Source organism: Struthio camelus, chromosome 3, assembly GCF_040807025.1.
Source record: "Struthio camelus isolate bStrCam1 chromosome 3, bStrCam1.hap1, whole genome shotgun sequence".
Taxonomy (NCBI): Eukaryota; Metazoa; Chordata; class Aves; order Struthioniformes; family Struthionidae; genus Struthio; species Struthio camelus.
The window spans coordinates 115,736,636-115,758,726 of record NC_090944.1 but is presented as its reverse complement, the minus strand read 5'-3'; the positions used below and the strand labels follow the sequence as shown (position 1 = coordinate 115,758,726).

At 37.0% G+C, this 22,091-nt stretch overlaps 1 protein-coding gene across 1 annotated transcript in view; it reads left to right on the top strand.

The window, feature by feature from the left end:
• Positions 1 to 22,091, top strand: part of USH2A (usherin) — a 401,466-nt gene that overhangs the window by 147,154 nt on the left and 232,221 nt on the right. Inside the window, exons 25-29 of the mRNA XM_068939839.1 lie at positions 398 to 528; positions 6,300 to 6,573; positions 9,956 to 10,159; positions 10,286 to 10,366; positions 12,731 to 12,916. Of these exons, the coding sequence (XP_068795940.1) occupies positions 398 to 528; positions 6,300 to 6,573; positions 9,956 to 10,159; positions 10,286 to 10,366; positions 12,731 to 12,916 (876 nt within the window). The remainder of the gene's footprint in view (positions 1 to 397; positions 529 to 6,299; positions 6,574 to 9,955; positions 10,160 to 10,285; positions 10,367 to 12,730; positions 12,917 to 22,091) is intronic.

Sequence of the window (22,091 nt, the reverse complement as noted above, 5' to 3'; positions counted from 1 at the left end):
TATTTTCAAATGAATTAAAATTTAATTTCTGTGTTTACAAGACTCTTTACCTGAAAGAGGAACTGTGTTCACTAGCAGGTGGTCTAATTTAACTCTACACAGATTTGATATATGTGTAAAAGATGAAGTCTCATTTTCGAAGTGACACAAATGTCCATAATGTATCAAAAATGCCAGGTCTTGCATTGCAGTAAAACATTAGGACATTGCACCAGTTTGGCTCGTTGTTGCACCTTATGGAGAAATATTCTTTACCAAGCTGAGTGAGAACTTTATGAACCTTAATCTTGAAACATCGGAGTTCTTTATGTCAAAGCAGAAAGCGGCACGTAAGCTTTTACTTTTGGTTTCTTGAACCTACTTGATTAACTTATTCATGTACTCAATTTCTTTCAAGGTTTCCTGGAACTGCAGTCAGGTGTTTTTCATGGTGGACTGGGATTTGAGATCTCTTTCAAATTCAGAACAGATCAACTGAATGGATTGCTTTTGTTTGTTTACAATGAAGATGGCCCAGATTATCTTGCAGTAAGTTTAGAAATCAATACAAGTAACTGCATTTAGGTATCATCTGTGAGTTTTGCCAACTGACATATGTCCAGCATTTACAGATATTCCAAACCATAAGTTATTTTTGTGTTCTACTTGCTTTGCTATGTACAGCATTTCAAAGCACAGGAAGGAAGAAAAAAAGACTCCAACAGATGCACAGAATAAGCTACATTTGTTATTTACATCATGAGTAAGAAAGATATCAATAATGAGAAGCAGAATTATTCTCTTTACTCAATTAGAAGCAATTAGAATATAGAACAAAAGATGTGCGTTAAAAGCTTTTGGTTCATTCCCGTGAAAGCGTAGACTTACCCAATTCATGCACTAGAAATAAATCAATTCAGTTGTAAATCAAACAATTTACTAAGCAAATTGGCTAGCATCCTAACAAAGTCTTCTCCTCAAGGGTGATATATATATGTTTTATGTCAATTCTTCATTTTGATTTGAAACATAAGGCTTGTCATATAGATTGAGATTAGTGGTTCATCTTAATTCCATCCCATCTCACTCACTCAATCTCATCTCCATCACTGTTTTCCCAATGCTGTGGAGGAGGCTGCACAATTCCTGCCTTAGGCAAGTTTGTGAGATAAGCCTGTTCACTTTATTTTTGATGCCTGTTAAATAAGATTGTTTTATGTTTAGAAGTATTCATATCTCTATCCTTTCCAAAACTTGATTAAAGTTGAATATATTTGTTGCAGTTTTTCAAACTTTTCAAACTCTTAAAATCTTCAGGTCTATAAATAAACTACTAGCTTTTGGTTTTATGCCATTCATTTCAGTTGAGAAAACAGCATGCATGGTATCAAGCCAGTTCGTGAACACTTGTGTACTTACATATGTCTTCTCGTATTCACTTCCTCTCTGTAATAAAATTTATTTTATTTCCCTCTTTCTCATAATTTGGAAGATTTTGCATGTCTCTAATACTCATATTGTCAAAGCCTTCTCAGATATATTTATATATTTATATATAAATATATAAATATATAAATATATATTTATAACATATACACATGTGTTAGTTGCAAGGCTCTGGATTTTGGTATTTTTCTTCCTCCAAGGATTGTAAATGCAAATTATACAATCATCACTATTGCTTAGTGAATCAGCTGTAGTTTCTGCTTGTACCAACTACTAGGTGTTATGGAGAATTAAATTGAGAATAATAACTTTTTTAGTTGTTCCAAGAAACAATTATTTACAATGTCAGGAAATTGCTTGTTCTTTTGTGACATTTAACCAGTTTATTTGCAGGAGACTGAAATATTGCATTATTATTTTTTCACTAGCCTTTCCCCCTCTCCACCCACTTGTTTTCTCAAAATATGAAATACTTAACATTTTTTCTGGTATACCGCTAGACTATATTTATGGTTTTTTCCCATGGCTTGATATAAGTGATTCATGTAAATTACATTTGGGACTTTTTATCTTCCGGATTCTGGAGATTTTTGAGGGTACTGTTATTCTTTATAACCTAATCTATATTGCTTTATATCCAAATGGTACAATATTCTACAGAATTATTTACTTATTTATTACTATGCAGCTATTTCACTAATGGCTGTCAGGTCAAATCCTGTTTTATTACATGGCATTACATCTAATTTCCTTTTCCTTTAAACTTAGGACCTTAAGTGTATAAATACATTTTCCTTCTTTTCAGGAGGACTAAACTATAATTTACTCAATATTTATTTTTTATCTTACTGTTTTTTCCAGCAGAGCATTTTCCCTGAATTTGGAGGTCTTCTAGACCTGGTTGCTTCCTCCACTTCAGGCTGCCTTACTCCAGAAATTGTAATGAGTTTTAATAGCAACAGTCTTGCTAATTTCATGTTATAACTCTAGTTTTGCCCTGGAGTAATGACCAAGATCATGGACTAATAGCGTAAGATTCCATACACGCTACTGTCCTAGGCTGAAAAGACTTGAGTGTGTGTAATTCCCAGCACGAATGGCACTAATTACAGGGAAGAACATGGGTTATGTTTTCTTCTCAAGATTCTTGTGGCTTTATGATCCTTGTTTCCTTTCTCTTGCTCTGTAAAAAACTAACAGAAATAGGAGAAAATAGGTTCTGACTATAAAGGAGAAAGGGAACTTATTAAATTGAAAATGCTGTCAAAGCATAAAGTAATTAGACGAAACAATTTCCTTCTCTAACCATACTTCCAGATTTTCTGTCAATTTTATGTTATTTATAGCACTGAAATTGTGATTAGTTGTTTTTCTTAGTGTTTGTCCTAACCCAAGTACAAAGTTTTTGTCTCGCTCTACTCCTGACCTCAACACCTTCCTAACATTAAGATGAGGAATTTTAGAGAGCATCTGTACATGCACGCTTTTGCAACCCTTGCATCTTTGTGTTCTGCATGTACGTAATGATAACAGAATATTTTTCTGTACACTTGAGCTCACAAAAACGGTTCATAGTTAAAACGAGGTGTGTATCATGCTCAGCAAGAGCTATGATGTCTTGGTTAGGAGCATTGCTCAGGAGGCACTTGCAGTGACATAGAATTAGAAGCCGATATAGATAAAAAGCTATACCACTTATCCAAAACATGAATGTGTGATAGTATTCTGACACATTCCTTTGCATAAATTATAGGTCTCTTATTAGCTTTACAGTTTTTTACTGACTGTAACTAGACACATGGCTGGCCTGCTACCAAAGAATCTTCTGCCTGAGACAAAATCACGGTCTAGAAAAATGCTCTGTGTGCTTCTTTCTTCTGTGACTTCCAAGCCCTGAGATAATTAATTAACTCAAGATACAATGATCTCGCTGATTCTTTTTGAATCTGAACATAGTAATCATGACCAAACTGAGACCAGATAAACTATTATGAACTGACTCATGTTCAATTTGTTGTACACCTGAACCCTCCATGTCCTTTTCTTCAAGCCTCCTTTCTTTGTCCAGCATATCAAGTGCAGCCTCCTGTTTGTTATCACTTGCAGACTTGCTGACAAGACACTCCATCCCATTATCCAGGTCATTAACAAAGCTGTAAAAAAGAATTTGTCCCAGTATTTTATCCCTGGGAGATGCCACTAGTAATCATCTGTGCAGGGGCTGTCTTTGAGCCACTCATCTTTTGAGTCCTGTTGTCCAGCCAGTTTTTCACCCACTTTGTAGTTGAAGTGTAGTCCACCTATTTCACCAGTTTGATGGCAAGGATACTCTGGGAGACTACGTTGAAGGCCTTGCTAAAGTCTAGGTGCACAACATCCATTGCTCTCCCCTCCCACTGCTGAGCCGGTCATCTCATCATAGAAGGCAATCAGGTTGTTTTGGCGCGATTTTCCCTAAGTAAATCAATGCTGACTGTTCCCAGTCATCTTTTTGTCCTTCATATACTTGGATATGGTCTTCATGAAGTCTTACTGTACAATGTCTGTGACTAGCCTTATTTCCTTCTTCTTGCCCTTTTGTGAACATGCCTTTTTCCAAGGTCTCCCCTGATTGCCCCAGCCTTACAAAGATGGTTGGCGGTGGCCACGCAATCACGCTAAACAGCTCCCTCACACCCTTGGACACATCCCATCCAGTCCCATGGACTTGGGTATGTCCAGCTGGATTAAGTGGTCTATATCTTGATCTTCCTCTACTTGAGCGGAAAAGGAATGTGTCGCACCACAGGGCTCGGTTACTAGGCTCAGGGGACTGGAAGGCCTTGGAAGCATACGTTACCAGTGAAGACTGAGGCTAAGATGACATTGAATACCTCAGCCTTTTGTGTGTCCTTTGTCACTAGTGCCCCTGCCCCACTGAGCAGCCGGCCTGTGTTTTCCTTAATTTTAATTTTCCTGCCATCATGCCTGTGGAAGCTCTTCTTGCTTATCCCTTCCAGATTCCAGCTGAGCTTTGGATTTCCTAATTCTAACCATGCATGCTCAGGTATATCAAAATAAAAATTGTGTATATAGAGAACAGAATTAATTAAAATTACAGTGGTACCCCAAATTCCAAAAGGCAACTATGCTTTTAACCATTAAACTGGAACATGCTCAAGTTTGGAGTTTTGATATAATCCTCTTATATTGTCTCTTTCTGCTGAGATAAGGTGGCTAACATGTTTGGCAGAAAAAGATTATGATCTTTGTGCATTTATGGCTTGACCTCATAATACATCACCCAAGGAAAAGTTAACAATCAAGCTTTTCTAAAGTCGTCACAGAATTTTTTCCAAAGCAATCAGTTTATCCGTTGTTTTTTCTGAGCCTATGCTCAGTACCAGATAGAAGGAGCTGCACATGCTAGATGTGTCCAGAACTTTACCTTTTTTTTTTTTTTTTTTAATCTTCATCACGCAGAACAGCTCAAACTGAATAGTTCTCTATCTCTAGAAGCACTTGAGCATTCTAAATGTCAGACCAGGTCACCACAAATAGCACAGGCATCATTCTCTGCTTGCTTCAAGGCTATGCAAAGATGAGGAAATTGGAAGAAGAATGTGCTAAGCAGTGACCCTATGTCAAACACCGTGCCCTCTCTCCAGCTGCCAGATCTCACGCCAAGTTTGGCTGACTTACTGGCATGCTGCTGCCATCACGATCGAACTCATGCAGCTGAAACACTTTCTTCCCACTAGCCTAGGGTTCTGGTGGCAGCACTGTTTGATCTATGTTAACTCTTATTCTATAAAGAAAAAATGACAACTTTCCCAATAGGCTGCTTTCTCAGGTTATGCTTATCAGAACTGATCCCATGGTCTATCTCTCACTTGTATTTTAATGAGCTTAGCTAGCATGGGCTACAAACTCAGGGAAACAAGCAAAGTTGTAATTCCAAAGAAACAAACAAAATCTGACCTTCTCATGAGCAAGTGGTCCGTGTGCACCGTGGAACAGGATCTATATTGCTAATGACATCTCAGAGCCTGAGTTTTTTCCTCAACTGGAGTCACTGTTAAGAAAATGCAATCAGCCTATAAATGCTGCGATATTCATATTCACAGTAACAAGTATGTCAGCTTGTAAATACTGGTGATAAGCACTTATATTAAACTCATAGTTCTTATTATACTTAAAAAGATTTTTGACATAGAAATGTCTTTTTGTGAGCTTATCCACGTATTTCCATGACAAGTTCATCATCTAAATGTTTAGTGTTCTGTACCTGCTAATTTACAGTCTCACCACTCCTTGCTGGTGTGTTCCGTTCAGTTAGATAAAGAGTCTCACAGTAAAACATTTGGACACACAGCTTCTGCAGCAAAAATTTAAGTAAAATGTTTTTCTATTTTAGAAAATTGGCATATTAATCTCAAAAAGCACCTACAAAAACAATCATTTTTTTACAAGATTTAGAAGAATAAGGATGAATCAATATATGCTGGAGAAATTTGAAATTGAGTTCATCAGCTAATTAAAAAGAGCTTAATCAGGTCTGACATTTCATTTCCTTATTATCTTGTTACATTCTTCCAAAAAATGAGTAGGAAGATAAAATACTATTTTCTTGTTTTCAGAAAAAGCGAAACAATCCTAGTTTATTGTCTTTTCTTTTCACTTAGTTACATTAATGCTGAAGTGAGTTATCAAAAAATTAGGACGTTTCCTGCATTCTGAATTAACTGATACACTGTATTTAATATTTTGTGTAAATAATTTTATTATTTCTACTGTCCTGAGGATAAAAATATTTTTGCTATTTTTGGATTTTTTTTTTGTTTAATTGTTCTATGTGATATCTTTTTCAAAATCTTCTGTTTTAACATACATAGATTGAACTGAAGAGTGGAATATTAAGCATCTTGCTAAAAACTGGCATTGTCTTTACACAACTGGATCTCTGGTTAGGACTATTTTATTGTGATGGAAGGTGGAAGAAAGTAACTGTGAAAAAGGAAGGCTCTGTAGTTTCAGCAAGTATGGATGAACTGAGAGAACAGACACTGGAACCCCGTGTTCAGCAGCTGGAAGTAAACTCACCCGTCTACATAGGAGGAATCCCACCTGAGATTCATAGTACCTATAAAGAACTAGGATTAGAACAAGGTAAGATAACACCAAGAACAGTGTATGGTTTTCGAAAACTGCTGTCATCTACAAGGCTGTTGGTGGACAGCATGCTGCTGGTAAGGTAAATCCACAAATATGTAACATTGATCAAGTTTAGCAGAGAAGCAAATTTGTCCTTCCATCCATTGTTGCTTAGCTCTCTCTACCCAGTCTAGCTAAACTAATTGCTGATCCTTTTGTAATGCCATAAAATTTCTTCCAACTCGGTGATATCTGAAGTAGGCTAACTCATAAGAGTAGAATTGGAGAGTGGCAAATAGTAACCTGAGATGCACAACCAGCACAATTCAAATCTTCCACACAAAAAGCCAGTTCAGAAAACTTGTCTCACAAAAGTCTGCTCGCATTAGTCCTGTTACTCACAGATCTGCAATACAAGACTGATGGAATGATGGAACACAATACGAGTGGCTTAAATCATTGTAATGAAGCTGTAGGCTGCCACATGTAGCAGCTATTGAAAGCTTGTTAGTCCTTCTTCAAGCAATACTAATTCTGGTCAAAACATTCAGCGAGTATAAAGTTCTGAATTTGGATTTTGGCTATTTTACCTAATGTCTTTCGCACTGCCAGGAGGAGAGGAGACACTCATGTTTTAAGCCATCACTGTGATCTTTCTGTTCTGGGACTGATCCCTGGGGAAAAAGAGACAAGTATTAGTTACAGCCTGCTACTAGTGGGTTCCACCAAAGGACCAACTGTATGAAAAGTAGTCAAAAAGGTGTCTATAAAGCTAACCCTGTTTAGGTTTTGGAGGATTTTTTTTTTTTTGGGGGGGGGGGTGCGGGGGGTTTCTTATGAAGCTATTCATCAGTCATGATGTATTTTCCGGACACTACAGAGAAATAAGTCAGTAAGTGATTAGTGGGAGATCTAGTAAGTGATTTTGAATGTATGTGTTCATACTGAATGTGTGCATGCAGGTAAGCTATGTTGAAGCTTTGTGAGGTCACAGTTGCAGAATGGCTTGAATCAGATCAACGCACTAGTATTCACACGTAGCTCAAAAATGTTATTTTATGTATTCTGGTTGTAGGTATCACACATATTATAATCTTCCTTTAGATCGTGTGTGCATAATTTTTACAGCCCAGAGGAGCTAGCCAGTCATAACCTATCAGTATTGCCTCTTAGCAGATGGTATAGCCTTGTGAGTAGATGCATTCTCAACTCCTGCAGCAGAGAGATCTATGAACAAAGAATCTAGGGCACAATATTGTCTAAAGTGAATGTCTGAAGTGCCTATTCAGGCACATCAGTAAGCATTATTTTTTCCACTAAGCGTCCTCAAAACCCTGCAAAATAAGATGGCAGCTGTGTGTATGTATATTCAGAACTTCTGAAAATAAAACCCTTTTCGTATGTCCCTAAATGTAGATTTAAATGAGCAAGTTTAGGTGTCCACATATGAAAATCTTGGCTTAAGTACTTATTTTTAACTTATGTCTGACCTTATCATGCTCTCAAATGTAACCTGTCAGTTTCTATCAGTGTGACCAATCAGAATGATAGCAGTAATGGGAAGATTAGTCAAAAGAGGAAATAGGATTGAAACAGGATGTAGCGTGTTAGGGCGTACAGTCTAGAAAGTATGGAAACCTGTGTTAGTTTTGGTTTCCTTTAATGTCACTCAGTTTGAAATGAGCTTGTGTTACCAACCTATTTTAATTATAATCAGTAAAAAAACATTATCAACAGTAGATGCTTAATATGAGGTTTTTATTTCATTTTTTGCATACTTTATACAACTCCCTAAAACATACAGCTTTATAGATTACTTTTGTTTAGGAATATACTTGTGTATTGGTATAATAATAGAATATGGAGACTTTCCCAGGTTAATAAATATTTGCCAAAGGTTGTCTTAGTTAATGGCTGATTGGTGGTTAATTTTGCTTAAATGAGTATTGTTTTTATCTCAGCAAAAACAAGGGATAAATATCGTTCTCCTTCTACCCTATCCCACTTCCATATCACTTGCTATGAGTCTTTTAAGAAATTTCAGCAAGAGTCTGTGGGCTTTTGTGTGACCCACTGCATACAGTCCTGAGAGGTCAAGATGGAAATGAGCTGGTGAGCAGTTTTACTGTCATTGCTTATACAGTGACTATCTGACCATAGGAAAAGAACATTACTTGGCTGGCATCAGTCAGACATCTTCAAACAGTGGTGAATGCATCTAAGTAATAGATTAAAATAGGCTATAATAATATGCATCTCAACTGCAAATTAAACAACTATTCATTCTGTCTAATGATTAAGATACTTGGGCAGACATGGGATTTATTCTTTCCTCTGCTACAGACTGCCCGAGAAGCAGAGCAAGTCGCTGTGGAATAGGAATTGTGCTTAGCTTAGGATGTGTCCATCTTAAGGAGCAGTTTCTCTAAATTCCAGGATAGCAGAGAGAGGAGGTGTTCCACAGGATGATTCAAAATGGGTGTCCACCTTCAGTGCCCCTTTCTTTCTCCATGATCTATTTATGAGTATTAGACTCTCAGCTTGGGTGGCTCAGTGGGAATGCTGATCTGATCTGCCATCTTGTAGTAATAAAGGCAGTAAAAATACCTAAGATATAAATATAATGCTTTCACAAAGCTAAGAAAAGAGTGTTGATCTCTAAGAGACTGATTTTTTATTTACAAAGTTAATGCTTGGATGAATTGAAGTCTTCAGTTTGGTTAATGTTTACTTTGGTTTTATGTCGTCCACTGATCAGTGAACTTTACTCAGATCTAAGAACTATTTCTATCAATTTTCTATCAGTTTAGTAATTTCTTTGTAAATGAAATCATAGAAATATGTAGAAATTTGAATGACTTCAAAATGTTGTAAGGCTGTTTCTATTGCAAATAATTAAATTTAACATATTTGTAATGTCGATAGTAACAGTTTGGGGTTATACTTCTGGAGTATGTTTGCAAACAATATAGCAGATATATTCCCATTAGGATAATCTGATCTGCCTCTTTCTTCTATATAGTCAATATATATATTTTTGTCAATTTGAAAGAAGTATGTAATAACAAAATATTAACAAGTGATGAAGTGCAGAAAGCTGATTTCCAAATTTAGAGTCACTTTTATGGTGATAATTTTAAAAGCAGAGACAGAAGACAAAACAAAGAATTGATAGTAATGAAAGTGTAGTTCAGTAAGGCAGCAGTTCAATACTAGAATACCAAGAATACCTACCAGCTTAGTGTATAAAATGGGGGGAGGAGAGTCTCATGTTGGAAGTTAACATTTGCACGTTACAGTCTGTAATGCTGAAAATATAGAATTGAAGGGAACAAAAATGATTCTTAATTAATGTCTGAAGCTCTTTATGTGATACTAATCCCTTACTGTTTGCTAGGTTTCGGTGGTTGCATGAAGGATGTTAAATTTACACGAGGTGCTGTCGTTAACTTGGCATCTGTGTCCAGCAGTGCTGTCAGAGTCAATCTGGATGGATGCCTATCAACTGACAGTGCTGTTAACTGCAGGGGAAATGACTCCATCCTAGTATACCGAGGAAAAGAGCAGAGTGTTTATGAGAATGGTCTACAACCATTTACAGGTAACACATTGATTCTTTAATGAAATACAACATTTTTATTTCATTCTGTATTAATGTGTTACCATGTTCAGTGTCTCATTTTCTTTTTTTCTCCCCCCCTTTTATCCTTCTGTATGTTCTTTGAAGAATACCTTTATAGGGTGGTTGCCTCAAATGAAGGAGGATCAGTATCTAGTGTATGGACCCATGTTCGTACAAGAGAATCAGGTAAATGTGGTTTAAAGTTTATTTATTCCGGTGTCTCATGAGCTATCTAACATGAGGTTGGAGAAAATCCTACCAGGACAATTTTGAGTAACGTAAGTTGGGTAGTATTTCTAAGGGGTACAAAAATGTTTGATGCTTTGGACAGGTAACATATTACTTACTGTCTTATTTCAGTTATAAAATGTTCCGGTAAATATTTTCCACACGTAATTCAAAGCCAGTTTCTAAATATATATTATATTATGTAACTGTACAAGAGCAAGGTTAAACTGCAGGATCTGAGCAGAAGATTTGCACATCCTGGTATGTTGATAACATGCACGTGTAAACCTCTAATCATATGAGTCTGCCAGAATAACTAAATCTGTGTATTTTATATATACATTTTCCTTTGTTTTAACTTGAAGTGTTTAACTTGAAGATACAAGGTCAGGTGTAGAGAAAGGAGTGACTGGGATAGCAGGAGCAGGCTGTGGAATATGAGATTCAATGTAGCTGGTAGTCAGAAGAGTGTTTAATGCAAATTTTTCTTTCCATGCCTGCACATGGGTATACCACTCATGAATGACAGGGGAGAAAGGGGGGAGGGGCTGTTCTTTTTACAAATAGCCCACAGATTATGTGTGAAAATATGGTAGTATTTGAAAGGAATGCAGAATGTGACTTGTGAAGAGTATTTAAAAGTAAGAGCGAAATACCTGCTGAGCCTTAGAGCTCAACTTTCTCATAAATCTTATGAAGCAAATTTAAAGGACATTTCTTTTTCTGTTCAGTGTTTTTACAAACCTTGTTGAGCCAGCAAGTTTTTGAAGATTTACAGTTCTGCACATTTTATTTATCCAACTTTTCCTCTTCTATAAATTGAACCCTAAATTGCATTCCATCAATGCAGAGAAATATTCTGATGCAACATATTCGGTGTAGGATCTTTCAAATTATATGGCATTTTTTATAAAGTTTCCATAATTGCTCTTAAAAAGACGACACCTGCATAAATATTTGACTTGCAAATGCATTCTTATACAACTTAGTGTTGCTATTTTGCATACCACCCAGAAGAGAGCAAATACACATATATTCTCATATCAACTATTCGACCACAGTGAGTTCTACCATAGATTTATATTTGCAAGCTGACCACAGCACTGAACAGCTACATGCTCCCAAGGGTTGGCAAATAATTGCACTATTTAATTATTTTTGAGTTGGTTTTGTTATGTCCCTTATGAGAAGACCATCTGCTATACAATACCATACCTTGCCCTGTGCTACACTTCAGAACTAATAAAATCAATATATTACTGTAGTAACTGAAGCTTTCCTAAAGTACCATGTTCTTACTTTACAGAAGAATCACAACTTTCAGGTATCTTTATACCTTGCATTCTGATACTGTTACAAGAAATGAGGCTGCATTCATATTTAGTAAAGTTAAATAATAAAATTACAAAAACAAAAGAAAAGATTATCTGATGGTGAGGAAAGCAAGTGATCTTCATCAGCAGGGTTCAGGATTCCACATGCATTTACAGCAAACTCATCATCCATCATCCTGCCATAGTGCTCCTTGGGCCTTTCCTATGCATCCCTTGTGCAGTCATCTGTGATGAAGTTGTTACTGGCCAGACCTTTACTTGGTATAGCAATATCTAATAAATAGTTAAAGGTTATGGGAAATGGGATGATTTTTTTTTTATTAGCGACTGTATGCATATATGAGCTTGGCTTTCCGGTTCTTTTAAACATCTTCATTTTCCTTTTTTTATAGTATGAAATGGAGAAGTAAAGGATTTTGCAAAAAGGCCTTACAAGTCTCTGCCTGGCCCTGAGACAGTTGTGTTGCATTGTAGAAATACGAAAGTAAACATGCTTAAAATTTTTGAAGCCCTGGAATTTTGTAAATGAAAATGCACCCTTTTTACAAATGTTTTATATTTGTGGCATTTTTATGGCTGAGATATCCAGCAGACAAAAGTGTCAAACTGTTCTGTGTTGCAACACTGTCTTGTTTCATTTCGTTGCATCGTTATAATGCCTGAACTTGTTAGCCACATACAATCCACCTCCTCTTTTTATGAGTGATGCTTAGATATGTTTGATACATTAAATGTTTTTGGAAAGCCTCAACAAGACAAGAAAGAATGTTATGTAGATGGAGTTTTGATGGTTTTGAAATATAGCTTAAACTGAATAGCTCAAGATGTGCAGTCATATTAAATCAATGCTGAAAAGTTACAACTCTAATAAATTGTATTTATGCTAATGGTTGAGTCTGATTTACTGCAGCCATTAAAAGTGAAGAATAGGGGCAATAGTCTCCTTAGAACTGCCATTTTCTCTATTTTCTATTTTATCTTCCTACAGTTCCACAAAATGTGCCAGCTCCCTCAAGAGTTCACAGTATAAATGGTTACAGCATTGAGGTCACCTGGGACAAACCTGCTGGGGTCATAGGTGTAATTGAGAAGTACATTTTGAAAGCATATGAAGAGGATGGTCCCAGAGTACCCATCACTAGTGCCGAGCTTGCTGACACCAGTATGCTCACAGGTAAATGTTGTTGAGTATCATTTTTTAGGCACATCTAATAAAACGAGATGCTTATACCTCCTTTGTTGACCTATGTAGTATTACTTGAACTGTATGGAGCTTTTCTATTTTTGTGTATACACAGCACATATAGTATTTAGATGGAAGTATTTGCTGTCAGCATCTACATACATACCTCAACACTGACTTCAAAGAACACTAGAAGTTAAGATAAAACTCAAATACTAAAAAGTACTTTTATTTAAACATTTCTTTTCCAGTCTATTAAGGAATTTGGGGGAAGGATTGTTTGTTTGTTTTTTGCCTAGCATAAGTGATTTTTTTCCTCATTTTTTTTACATCCAGTTCACCTAAGTGAACTCTGAAGTTGGGTCCCATAGAATGCTCTCCGACCTCATGTACGAACACACTTGATATACTTGCCTAACTTGAAACATATAAGCTTTACTGATTTCAATAGGAACCAGTATTCATTTGTGTTAAGTAAGCAAATGCTTTACTTGATAACACTGGAACGTGAAGGTAAGCTGTTACTGAAAGCAGGACTTTAGGGGCTTGGGTGGGTGTATGGGGGTATTGTCATTGTTGACTATGTGTTGTGAATGGAAGCCCTAGGAACCACTGAAATTGAGAGGTGTTTTCTGGAGTCTGCATCTTATTTACCTGTAGGAGGTAGATGTTTTTAGGAAGAAGCTTTAGAATCTTCTGCTACGTAGAGAACATTTTGGGATTTTCTTTTCCTGGCAAGATGGTTTTCATCTACCTTTCTGCTCTCTGTTAATAAACTCCCTTTTCTTGCTACTACACAGTTGCCTTGAGAAGAGAACACATCACATATAACAGTCTGAAATACATAATATGATGACTAAAGGGGACAATAGTAAGAAAAAATCCTTATTTTTATTATATCAAAATATAACCAATGGATTTGTTTATATACTCCTCAAATTTCATTATAATTCATCTTAATTTAAAAAGTGCTGATGACATAATGCTCAAGGCTGATGACTTGATTTGGCTCAGCTTCAGGCAATATAACAATCTCAGAATGTGCTTTTACCCTCAGGCAGTATATTACTGCTGTTTTCCTAAAGCCTATTAAAACGTGCTTAGCATTTTTGCACAAATATAAATGCTTTGTGTTATTTCTCTGCCATAATGTATGGGTGCGTTTTCAAGAGAAAACATTTTATTTTCCTCAGTTTGAAATCTCTTGTATGTTTGAACTTAGTGAAATGAACTTAGTGTACCAAACCTGCATGAGCTTTTTATTATTACTGTGATTGCTTTAATGAACTCCTTGATTGAATACTCTTTATCTATGCTGTAGAGCAATACAAATTATATTAGTAGAAATTAAAGACCATATTAGAAGGATATGAATTAGATAGCTTATTCACAGCTGATGTCCAGAGTCAAAACTTTAATTTTTGTTGGTCTCATGCCATGACTGTGTGTGAGGGTATGAAAAAGTCAACACCAGGCTGGGCAAGTAAGAGATATTTCCATTTAGCTTTTGGGAGGTAGGAAAATAGGACATTTCTTTACATTAAAGAGAAAGAGTAAGTGAATCCCAGTTCTTTAGCCCATTATAGCAGATAGCTGCTGAATGCTGCAAAATAAAATGACCTTAAGAACTTAAGGAAGGCCATATTGGTTTCGACCAAAGGACTATTTTGACCATTTTCCTCTGTGACAATGTCAGATTGGAGATACTTAGGAAGAAAATATAAGAAATGTGCCAGGTGTTGAGCAAGCCTTCCTTTTAATACAACTTCAGTTGATAGTTTATGGAATTCCTGAGCTGGAAGTTGCATCTGGACCATCATGCTTAATGGCCTGTGGTAGAGTTGTCTTTCCTTTCTTAATCCATTTGTACTTCTGACACCTGAAACATGCTATGGCAATAAGTTTTTCCAATACAGTTTTGCATGTGTGGAAGTAGTGCCCCTTTTGTTGTTTTACAACTTCTGCCTGATAGTTTAGTTGTGTATTTCCCAATTACTGCATTATATGAAATACATAATTGAGGTCATTATACTGAGGTCAGAGCTAAGCTAAATGAAAGGTATTTCTGTTAAATCAATGATCTTGAAATGATTTCACCTTCAGCATGTTGATTTCAGCAGAGCCTACACAGATGGACTCATCTGTGAGCACTGGGAATAGTTACCCACAAATGTGTGAGTTATTACGGAGAAGTGAAGAAACCTCAAGTGGTGAATCAATACTGATTTTTGAAGGCAGTCAGAGGTTGCCCTCATGAGTAGATTTGCAATGTGTAGAAGGTGAGCACACAAGTTTATTTAAATGCAATCTGAGGGCTGGTAAAAGGATACCCAGTGGAGTGTCTGAGAACCTGTGTGCCTAATCACACTAGGCATCACACTAGTGTGCTGTCTGGACGCATGTTTGGACATAGGCTGAAAAGCAACTGTGTGGAAATGTGGGGTAGGAGGGCAGTAAAGAGTTTTTTCATATAGGATAAATGTGCAATTGCAATTTTGCTGCTGGTAACACAGTGGATATGAGATAATATATAGCCATGAATGCAAACTTCACTGTGCCATGATATGGCACGTGCTCCTGCTCTATAAGATTAATTTATCTGCAAATATTTGTATTTAATCCATGAATGCAGTGACTCTTATGCGATCTTAAAAGAAAATTAAAAGTAAAAAATGAGCACTGTTGATGGCTGGATTGTTAGAAATGGAAATAATTCTACTTAATTTTCCTTCTTTATTCTCTTACTAATTGTGCTCTGTTTGCCATGGATAGTTAGACTACTGCTTATCAATTTCACTTTTATTTCAGATCAATTTTGAGAAAGTTTAGGATTTGTTTAGGGTTTTTTTTGAACAAGCTTTATATTTTTTGAGACCAAAAGTAGGCCTTTAAGCCTCGTAACTAATTTTGTTGGTATTTAAATGAGTGTTAGCAATATGGCAGGATCTGGAAAATCATTTTCTCAAACCAGACAGTTACTACCTTTGCACTTGTACTACAGTCTGTAGGAGAACTGGCCTGTTGGAAAAGAATACAAATCTTAGAACACATTCAAGTTCATCAAGAGACGTGAGACTGATCAGAATGGGAAACGTCGTAATATGCTTGCATTATCTGCTGGTTGGAGTCTCTGAAGTTGGAGTCTCAAATGTTGTATTGTATTATGGGAGTATTCTGCAGTGTAAGTAGATAAGAAACATGGGACTAAATGCTTAAAACTTAGCATTGCTATGGGGGCTTATTTTTCCTCCTAATTTGTTAACAGAAAGAGGCCATAAATCCTGTAACTGTAAACACCCTTAAAGAATATTTGAAGTATAGCTGATGGGATCAGGGCTAGTTTGATTAGCCCTTCACTACCTCTAATGGTCTATGGTAATTAAAGCCTTGCAGAAAGGCTAGGAATGGAGCTGTAATTAAATGCCTATTTTAACTAAAACATGACATATTTACCCCCTAGGGACAAAGTACGTGAAAGCACTTGGAAGACACTTTTTAACTTGTTCCGTCAGCGACCATGGGTTACCCAATACAGTGAGCAATGCTTCCGGGCGTTTGAATGTAGACTGAGTTGTTTGTTGTTTCATAACAATGATGTGATACTGCCTAACTTCTTTTCCCTCAAAGCTTTGTTTTCTTTCTTTTACTGAATAGAGAATCCTTATTTTGAGTCCAGTTTTCCCCATCTCCAGACTTACCATTTTGGAGCTTAGGCTAATTTTCAAGCCTTTCGATGGTCTGTCAGGCTCTTATGCGACTCATTGTTGTGACCAGCTGTTAGATGTTTTTCTTAATATTCATTTCTGTGCTTTCCTCCACACTAACTTTCACATGTGGGGGAACTTCCCCTAGCTATGCTTTGAAGTTAAATCATAGGTATCTTTCCATTCTCTCCTTAAAATTTTCCTTCCGTTCACCTAGACTGCACTTAAGCTGCTGCTAGAAAATTTATTTAAGGGCACTGACATTCCCCTTTATCTTATTTTTTCCTCATGCCTTTTTATATCCGTCTGTTGTGTGTTGTTTTATGCTTAGACTGTAAATTCTTTTGAACGATTGCCATGATCTGTTCCGTGTAGTAAGGTCCTAAGTCGTAACTGGAGTGTGGTAACAAAAAAGTATTAAGAGCATCACCTGTTCCCCGGAAGCCTGTCCTGTATATCTCATATTCAAAACTGTTGCACCTCTATCTAGGTAAAGCAGCTAAATATTTAAAGCAATGAAATAAATATTTAAGGTAAAGCAGGTTGTTAACTGAGCGTGATCCTGCAGTCCCAAATGCTTGTTCCTGACTCCTCAGAAACAAAATTCCTTCAAAATGTGCCACTTGTCATCTTCAAAATCTCAACGATTTTTTAGCTTTCATCCCAGGAAGGAATATTCAGTAGCACAGAATCCTTGAAATGAGGGTGTTCAGCCTGACTGTTGTTGAACAACCAAAAGGTTATTCTTATGATGCCAGCTTAATGGATAAGGTAGTGGGTTTTGTTTTTTTTTTTTCACCATGCTGTTCATGGTCCGTATTCCAGGATGACTCAATTAGAGTGTAAATTTTTGAGGTCCATGGGATACTATACTAGCTCATCTTTCCCTTGTGCAAAAAGCACATAGTAACATTGATATGTTTTGAATAAGGCCAGTCACATTGAGCACAAAGATAAGGGAAGCATAGGGTCATCACAACAAAGATTTTTCCCCCCTAAAGGCTAGATTGTATTACTCTGCATTCCAGTGCATTCCAAATGTAGTTATTATGCTACCATCAAAATTTAGAAAATAAATTAGAATCAGTACTTAAACAAATGAAATAAGCTTTAGACACGATATTTCAGTCAGATCTGTTGGTGGCTTTTCCTTCCACTTTCCTTTGGAGTCTGTGTATCTTAGACCTTGGAGCTCCCAATTTCACCAGTAATTTCATCTTTCTTTTCATATGTCCATATGCGGCATGATCCTGTGTTTCAGTGATTCCTGGAATGGCTGTCTGCAAGTTGCCTCCTGTGCTGAAGCAGAAAAGGTTGCTTTCAAAAGGTGATCGAAACATTAGTTTTGTAAGACTAACTATCTGAGACTGTGCAAAGATTTAGAAAGCATTCTGTTCAGCTGCTTTATTGCAGGTCTTTCCTTATATGTAGGGGAAAATGGTGAGGGGAAAATTGCTCAGCCTTAAGGCTTGTTTAATGTATCTTAGTAAGTTTAACTATCAGAAGATTAATCTAGCAAGGTGATCATGTCTCATCCTTATCAATTAAGGCTCAAACTACACACCAACACTTCACAGTGTGACACAGAAAATAGCTCATGAGAAATATCTTCACTAAGCTTCTCCTTGTGCCCTTCTTGGCTTAGGGTGCTTGAATCAGAGTCCTCACATACTGTGTAGTGCTGTACTCTTTTGTTTTGAAAAAGGGTTCCTTGCTTAGACCCAGCCTTCAGATGAAAGTAAGCTTTTTCATTTATCTATCTGAGCAAAAATACTTCTTTTATCAAACCCTTATGATAAAACTTTATAATTCAAATCAGTCTCATCATGGAATTCAGGAGATCCACGAGTCCCTAAATTTTAGCAGCTCCCAAATACAGGCAATGAAGAAAACTAGTGAAAGCTGCAGTTAATATTTAACTAAAATATTCTGCAAAAGAATTTACAAATGTTTGATATTCCTAAAAGACTTCTCCTTTACTTTAGTTCGGTTACTGTAGTTCATCCTGCCTGTGCCATTACTGCAGCAACCAAATGTTGATGATGTGACTGCACGTGTGATAACAAGAAAATTGTTGTCAGTGGTTTTGCTTCCAAAAGTCCATGATCACTATTCCATCCTTCCCTTGACATATGTTTATAATTACTTTTCACCTTTTAGTCTTTTATGCTCTACAGATAAATATCTCAGGAAAAGTTAATTTAATGATTTAATATGGTTAATCAAAGTGGTTAGAATATGCCTCAGCTTTGAAAGTACTCTAACTAGGGCTTCTCTTAGAAGAGAAAATTAAGTCTGCTGTCTGTGACTGATAGTTCTGGGCTTGCCTTCTGGGGGTGCAGAGTGAAGGAAAACTCACTATTAGAATGGCAAATTTCTGTATTCAAAGAACCAGGTGAGAGAGTCTCTGTCTAACTGAAATGAGGAGGGAGAGTTCTGTCAGAGCCGTGCGTAAGCAGTCAGTATCGGCTGCATCTGACTAATAAATCCCCATGCTCTCACCTCAGCCCCATCGAGAGGGCTGGGGGAGCTGGGGACGGGGGTTGCTCTGGGTATCGACCAACACAGCGCAGCCCCCCCCAGCACTGGAGTTGGGCGACGCAAGCAAGGAAGTGATAGCAGTGAGTCCTAGTGATGGTCCAGCGATCATCAGGTGAAAGCAAGGTAACAAGCAGAGTCTGAGGTCAGTCTGGGAAATCCAAAGAACCGTGTGGGCACAGGATGGGGAACGGTACGCCTAGGGCGTAGCTCAGGTGAGGTCTGGGTGCACAGGGCTGAGCTTACCTGGACTTCCTGGCCCTGAGCAGAGGGTGTAGGGGGAGACCCTAGCTGAGGCTGGTCAGGGCCCTTAAGGCATGTTGGTGCCCTCAGGGCCCTGACAAGCTCTATCTCATGGAAATTTTTCCTTCTGTGCACATTTGGGGGGATATATTTTCCAGGGATATTAAGTCAGGACTCTTTTGTTCAAAATAACTTCATTTTTGGTAATTATGTTTTAGGAAAACAGTGCATCAGAACAGTATTTAGGTAAGCATTAAAAAAAAGGGGGGGGGGGTTTCTGCATGAGCTTTTAGGCTCTTTCTAGGTGCTTCCATTAAATATGTAAATGATTTACCAAAGCCAGATAGCCAGTTTACCGCATGAAACAATTAATGGATTATTTGGATATTATTTTCTTGCAGAATACTTCAGAATACCTTATAGCTCTTTGTTTACACAAGCATTTTACGCTCAAAACACTCCTATGCTGCAGGTAATGAAATTTTTGTAAATTTGCAGAAAAGAGTTACGTCATTAATATAATGTGTGTAGGGCCAGAGGGATGGGAGAGCTGTTGAATCCATATTTTGAGTTGTGACAAATTTCTAATGTTCTGAAACAGTTATGAAAATATAAACACAAAGTACTAACCAAATCTTGTATATTTAGCTTATATCTATTTATAACTAAGATCTGAAATTATATTTAAAATTATAAAAGCTGGAACTTCATGTGAAAATTACTACTTTCACAAGCTGATGTTCTGAAGTTGTTGCTTCATCGGTTGCTTGAACTACGTTTAAGTACAAGAATGGTTATCATTTTCAACCTAAGTCTTTCTCTGTATCATCATTTTGTAGAAGTAACCTTTGATCCGAAGCACTAATACGTGACAGAAAACATACACGAATTTCCTGTAACATGAAGAACGATGTATGCTTTAGTGTTACGTTATGGTGCCAAGCCACAGTATATGGGATTTGGAATGGTGTATATATCCTTCTAACACAAAGGTGTACTATATGATAAGGCGCTTGTAATTTTTAGGCAGGAGATTCTCACTCTTGGCCTGTTTTGTCCCTGTGGAATTTACTGCAGATTTGGTCTATCTGTCTCTCTCCCCCACGTGCATGCACTCCTCTCTGAGTGGAAGAAGAAGCAGCTGAAGCGATATGCCAGAAGCTACACCTGAGCTTCTGCTCAGATCTGTCTGACTGCTGCAGCTGCTGTAACATGGGGTAGCCTATAGATCTATCTATGCCCATTAGATTTCGGTAAATTGTCAGCTCCTAATGACTCTAAATCCGTGACACAATGCGGGTTCTCATCTCCTTTCACTTAGCAGACTTTGTCAGTGTATTTTACAATATATGCATTTAAAAGCATAAATGATATTAATACTTTGTAATATTAGGCTTCTAACTTGACTGGGTTTAGATCTAAGTGAATCTTATTTACAATCCAATGCTGTTATATGAATTAATTCATATGAAATTTAAATTCTCTGATTAAGCAAACCTGAACATTTTATCAAAGTTGCATCAACTCTTAGCTACATACTGATATCTTTGTTAGTAAAAAAGAAATCGAATTCTTAATGTTTGTGAGGAAGGAAAGGATTGTTAATAGAGTATTTATAGACACGATCAGATTGCAAAAAAGTTTCTCCTTCTTTTCCTCTCTGTAAACTTCTTAAATATATCACGCTGCAGAAAATGAACAGTGAAAAAGTTATCTGGAAGGATCAAGAGTAACCTAGTGGAATATACTACAGAGCCATTACTCAATGTGGTTAAATAACTCTTGGTGCAAAAGAGGACTCTTAGGCTAAAATATTCTGCAACTTAAAGCAGCCAGAAAGCTGTTCTGTGTTATGGAGAATGTAACAGCCTTCTCTGAAGTAATGCAACAGGAACTGCATCTTCAAGGCCAGTGAGGCTTGTGTATGGTTGCTATGAAATTTTTCTGTGGGGAAAAAAGGTTTCTCAGCCAGAGAGATCCGGTAATCAAAGTAAGCTTTTCTGTTCTTATAAGCCAAAGAGTTGGAACAGGTGCCCTCTTATTCAATAATTCTTCAAAATTTTATGATGCATATTATGCATATGGTAGAAGATGCTTTAAAAATGCAGATGTATGTGACAGATTGATGTGCACAGCCTTTCAGTCCAGAAACACATATGTAGAAGACACATATACTTAAACAGTTTTTGCTACAATCTGTCGAAACACAAAGTCACTTGAGGACTTCCTTTTCTGGTCAGTGGACTGTAATTAAGTGTAGTGCGGCAGCGATGCGTCTCGACACACAAGTGACTTTGTCAAACCGATGCTGTATGACCTCAGGCATTCAAGATGGCTAAATACAGTCTTTAAGTTTGAGGAGGGGAGATTTGGTAATTTTTTTAACTGCTTAGACAAGAATTAAGACATATCTATAATGTCAAGCGTTGCAACATGTGTACTGCAAAATAGGTCCTTGTAAGGTAGAGTAACAGAGAGGAAACAGTGAAAAAAATCTGGCAAAGACATGATCTTTCAAGTCCCTTTGCAAAAAGTACACTCAGCTCATGAAACAAATGGCACTTTTATGGTTAAGCTCTGTGGCTGGCTTTGGGAATCTTAACTTTCAATAGTAATCCTGGTAGGGTTGAATTTTCAGGCTGCATGTGAAAGAAGTACCCAATTATGATTAAAATTAGCTA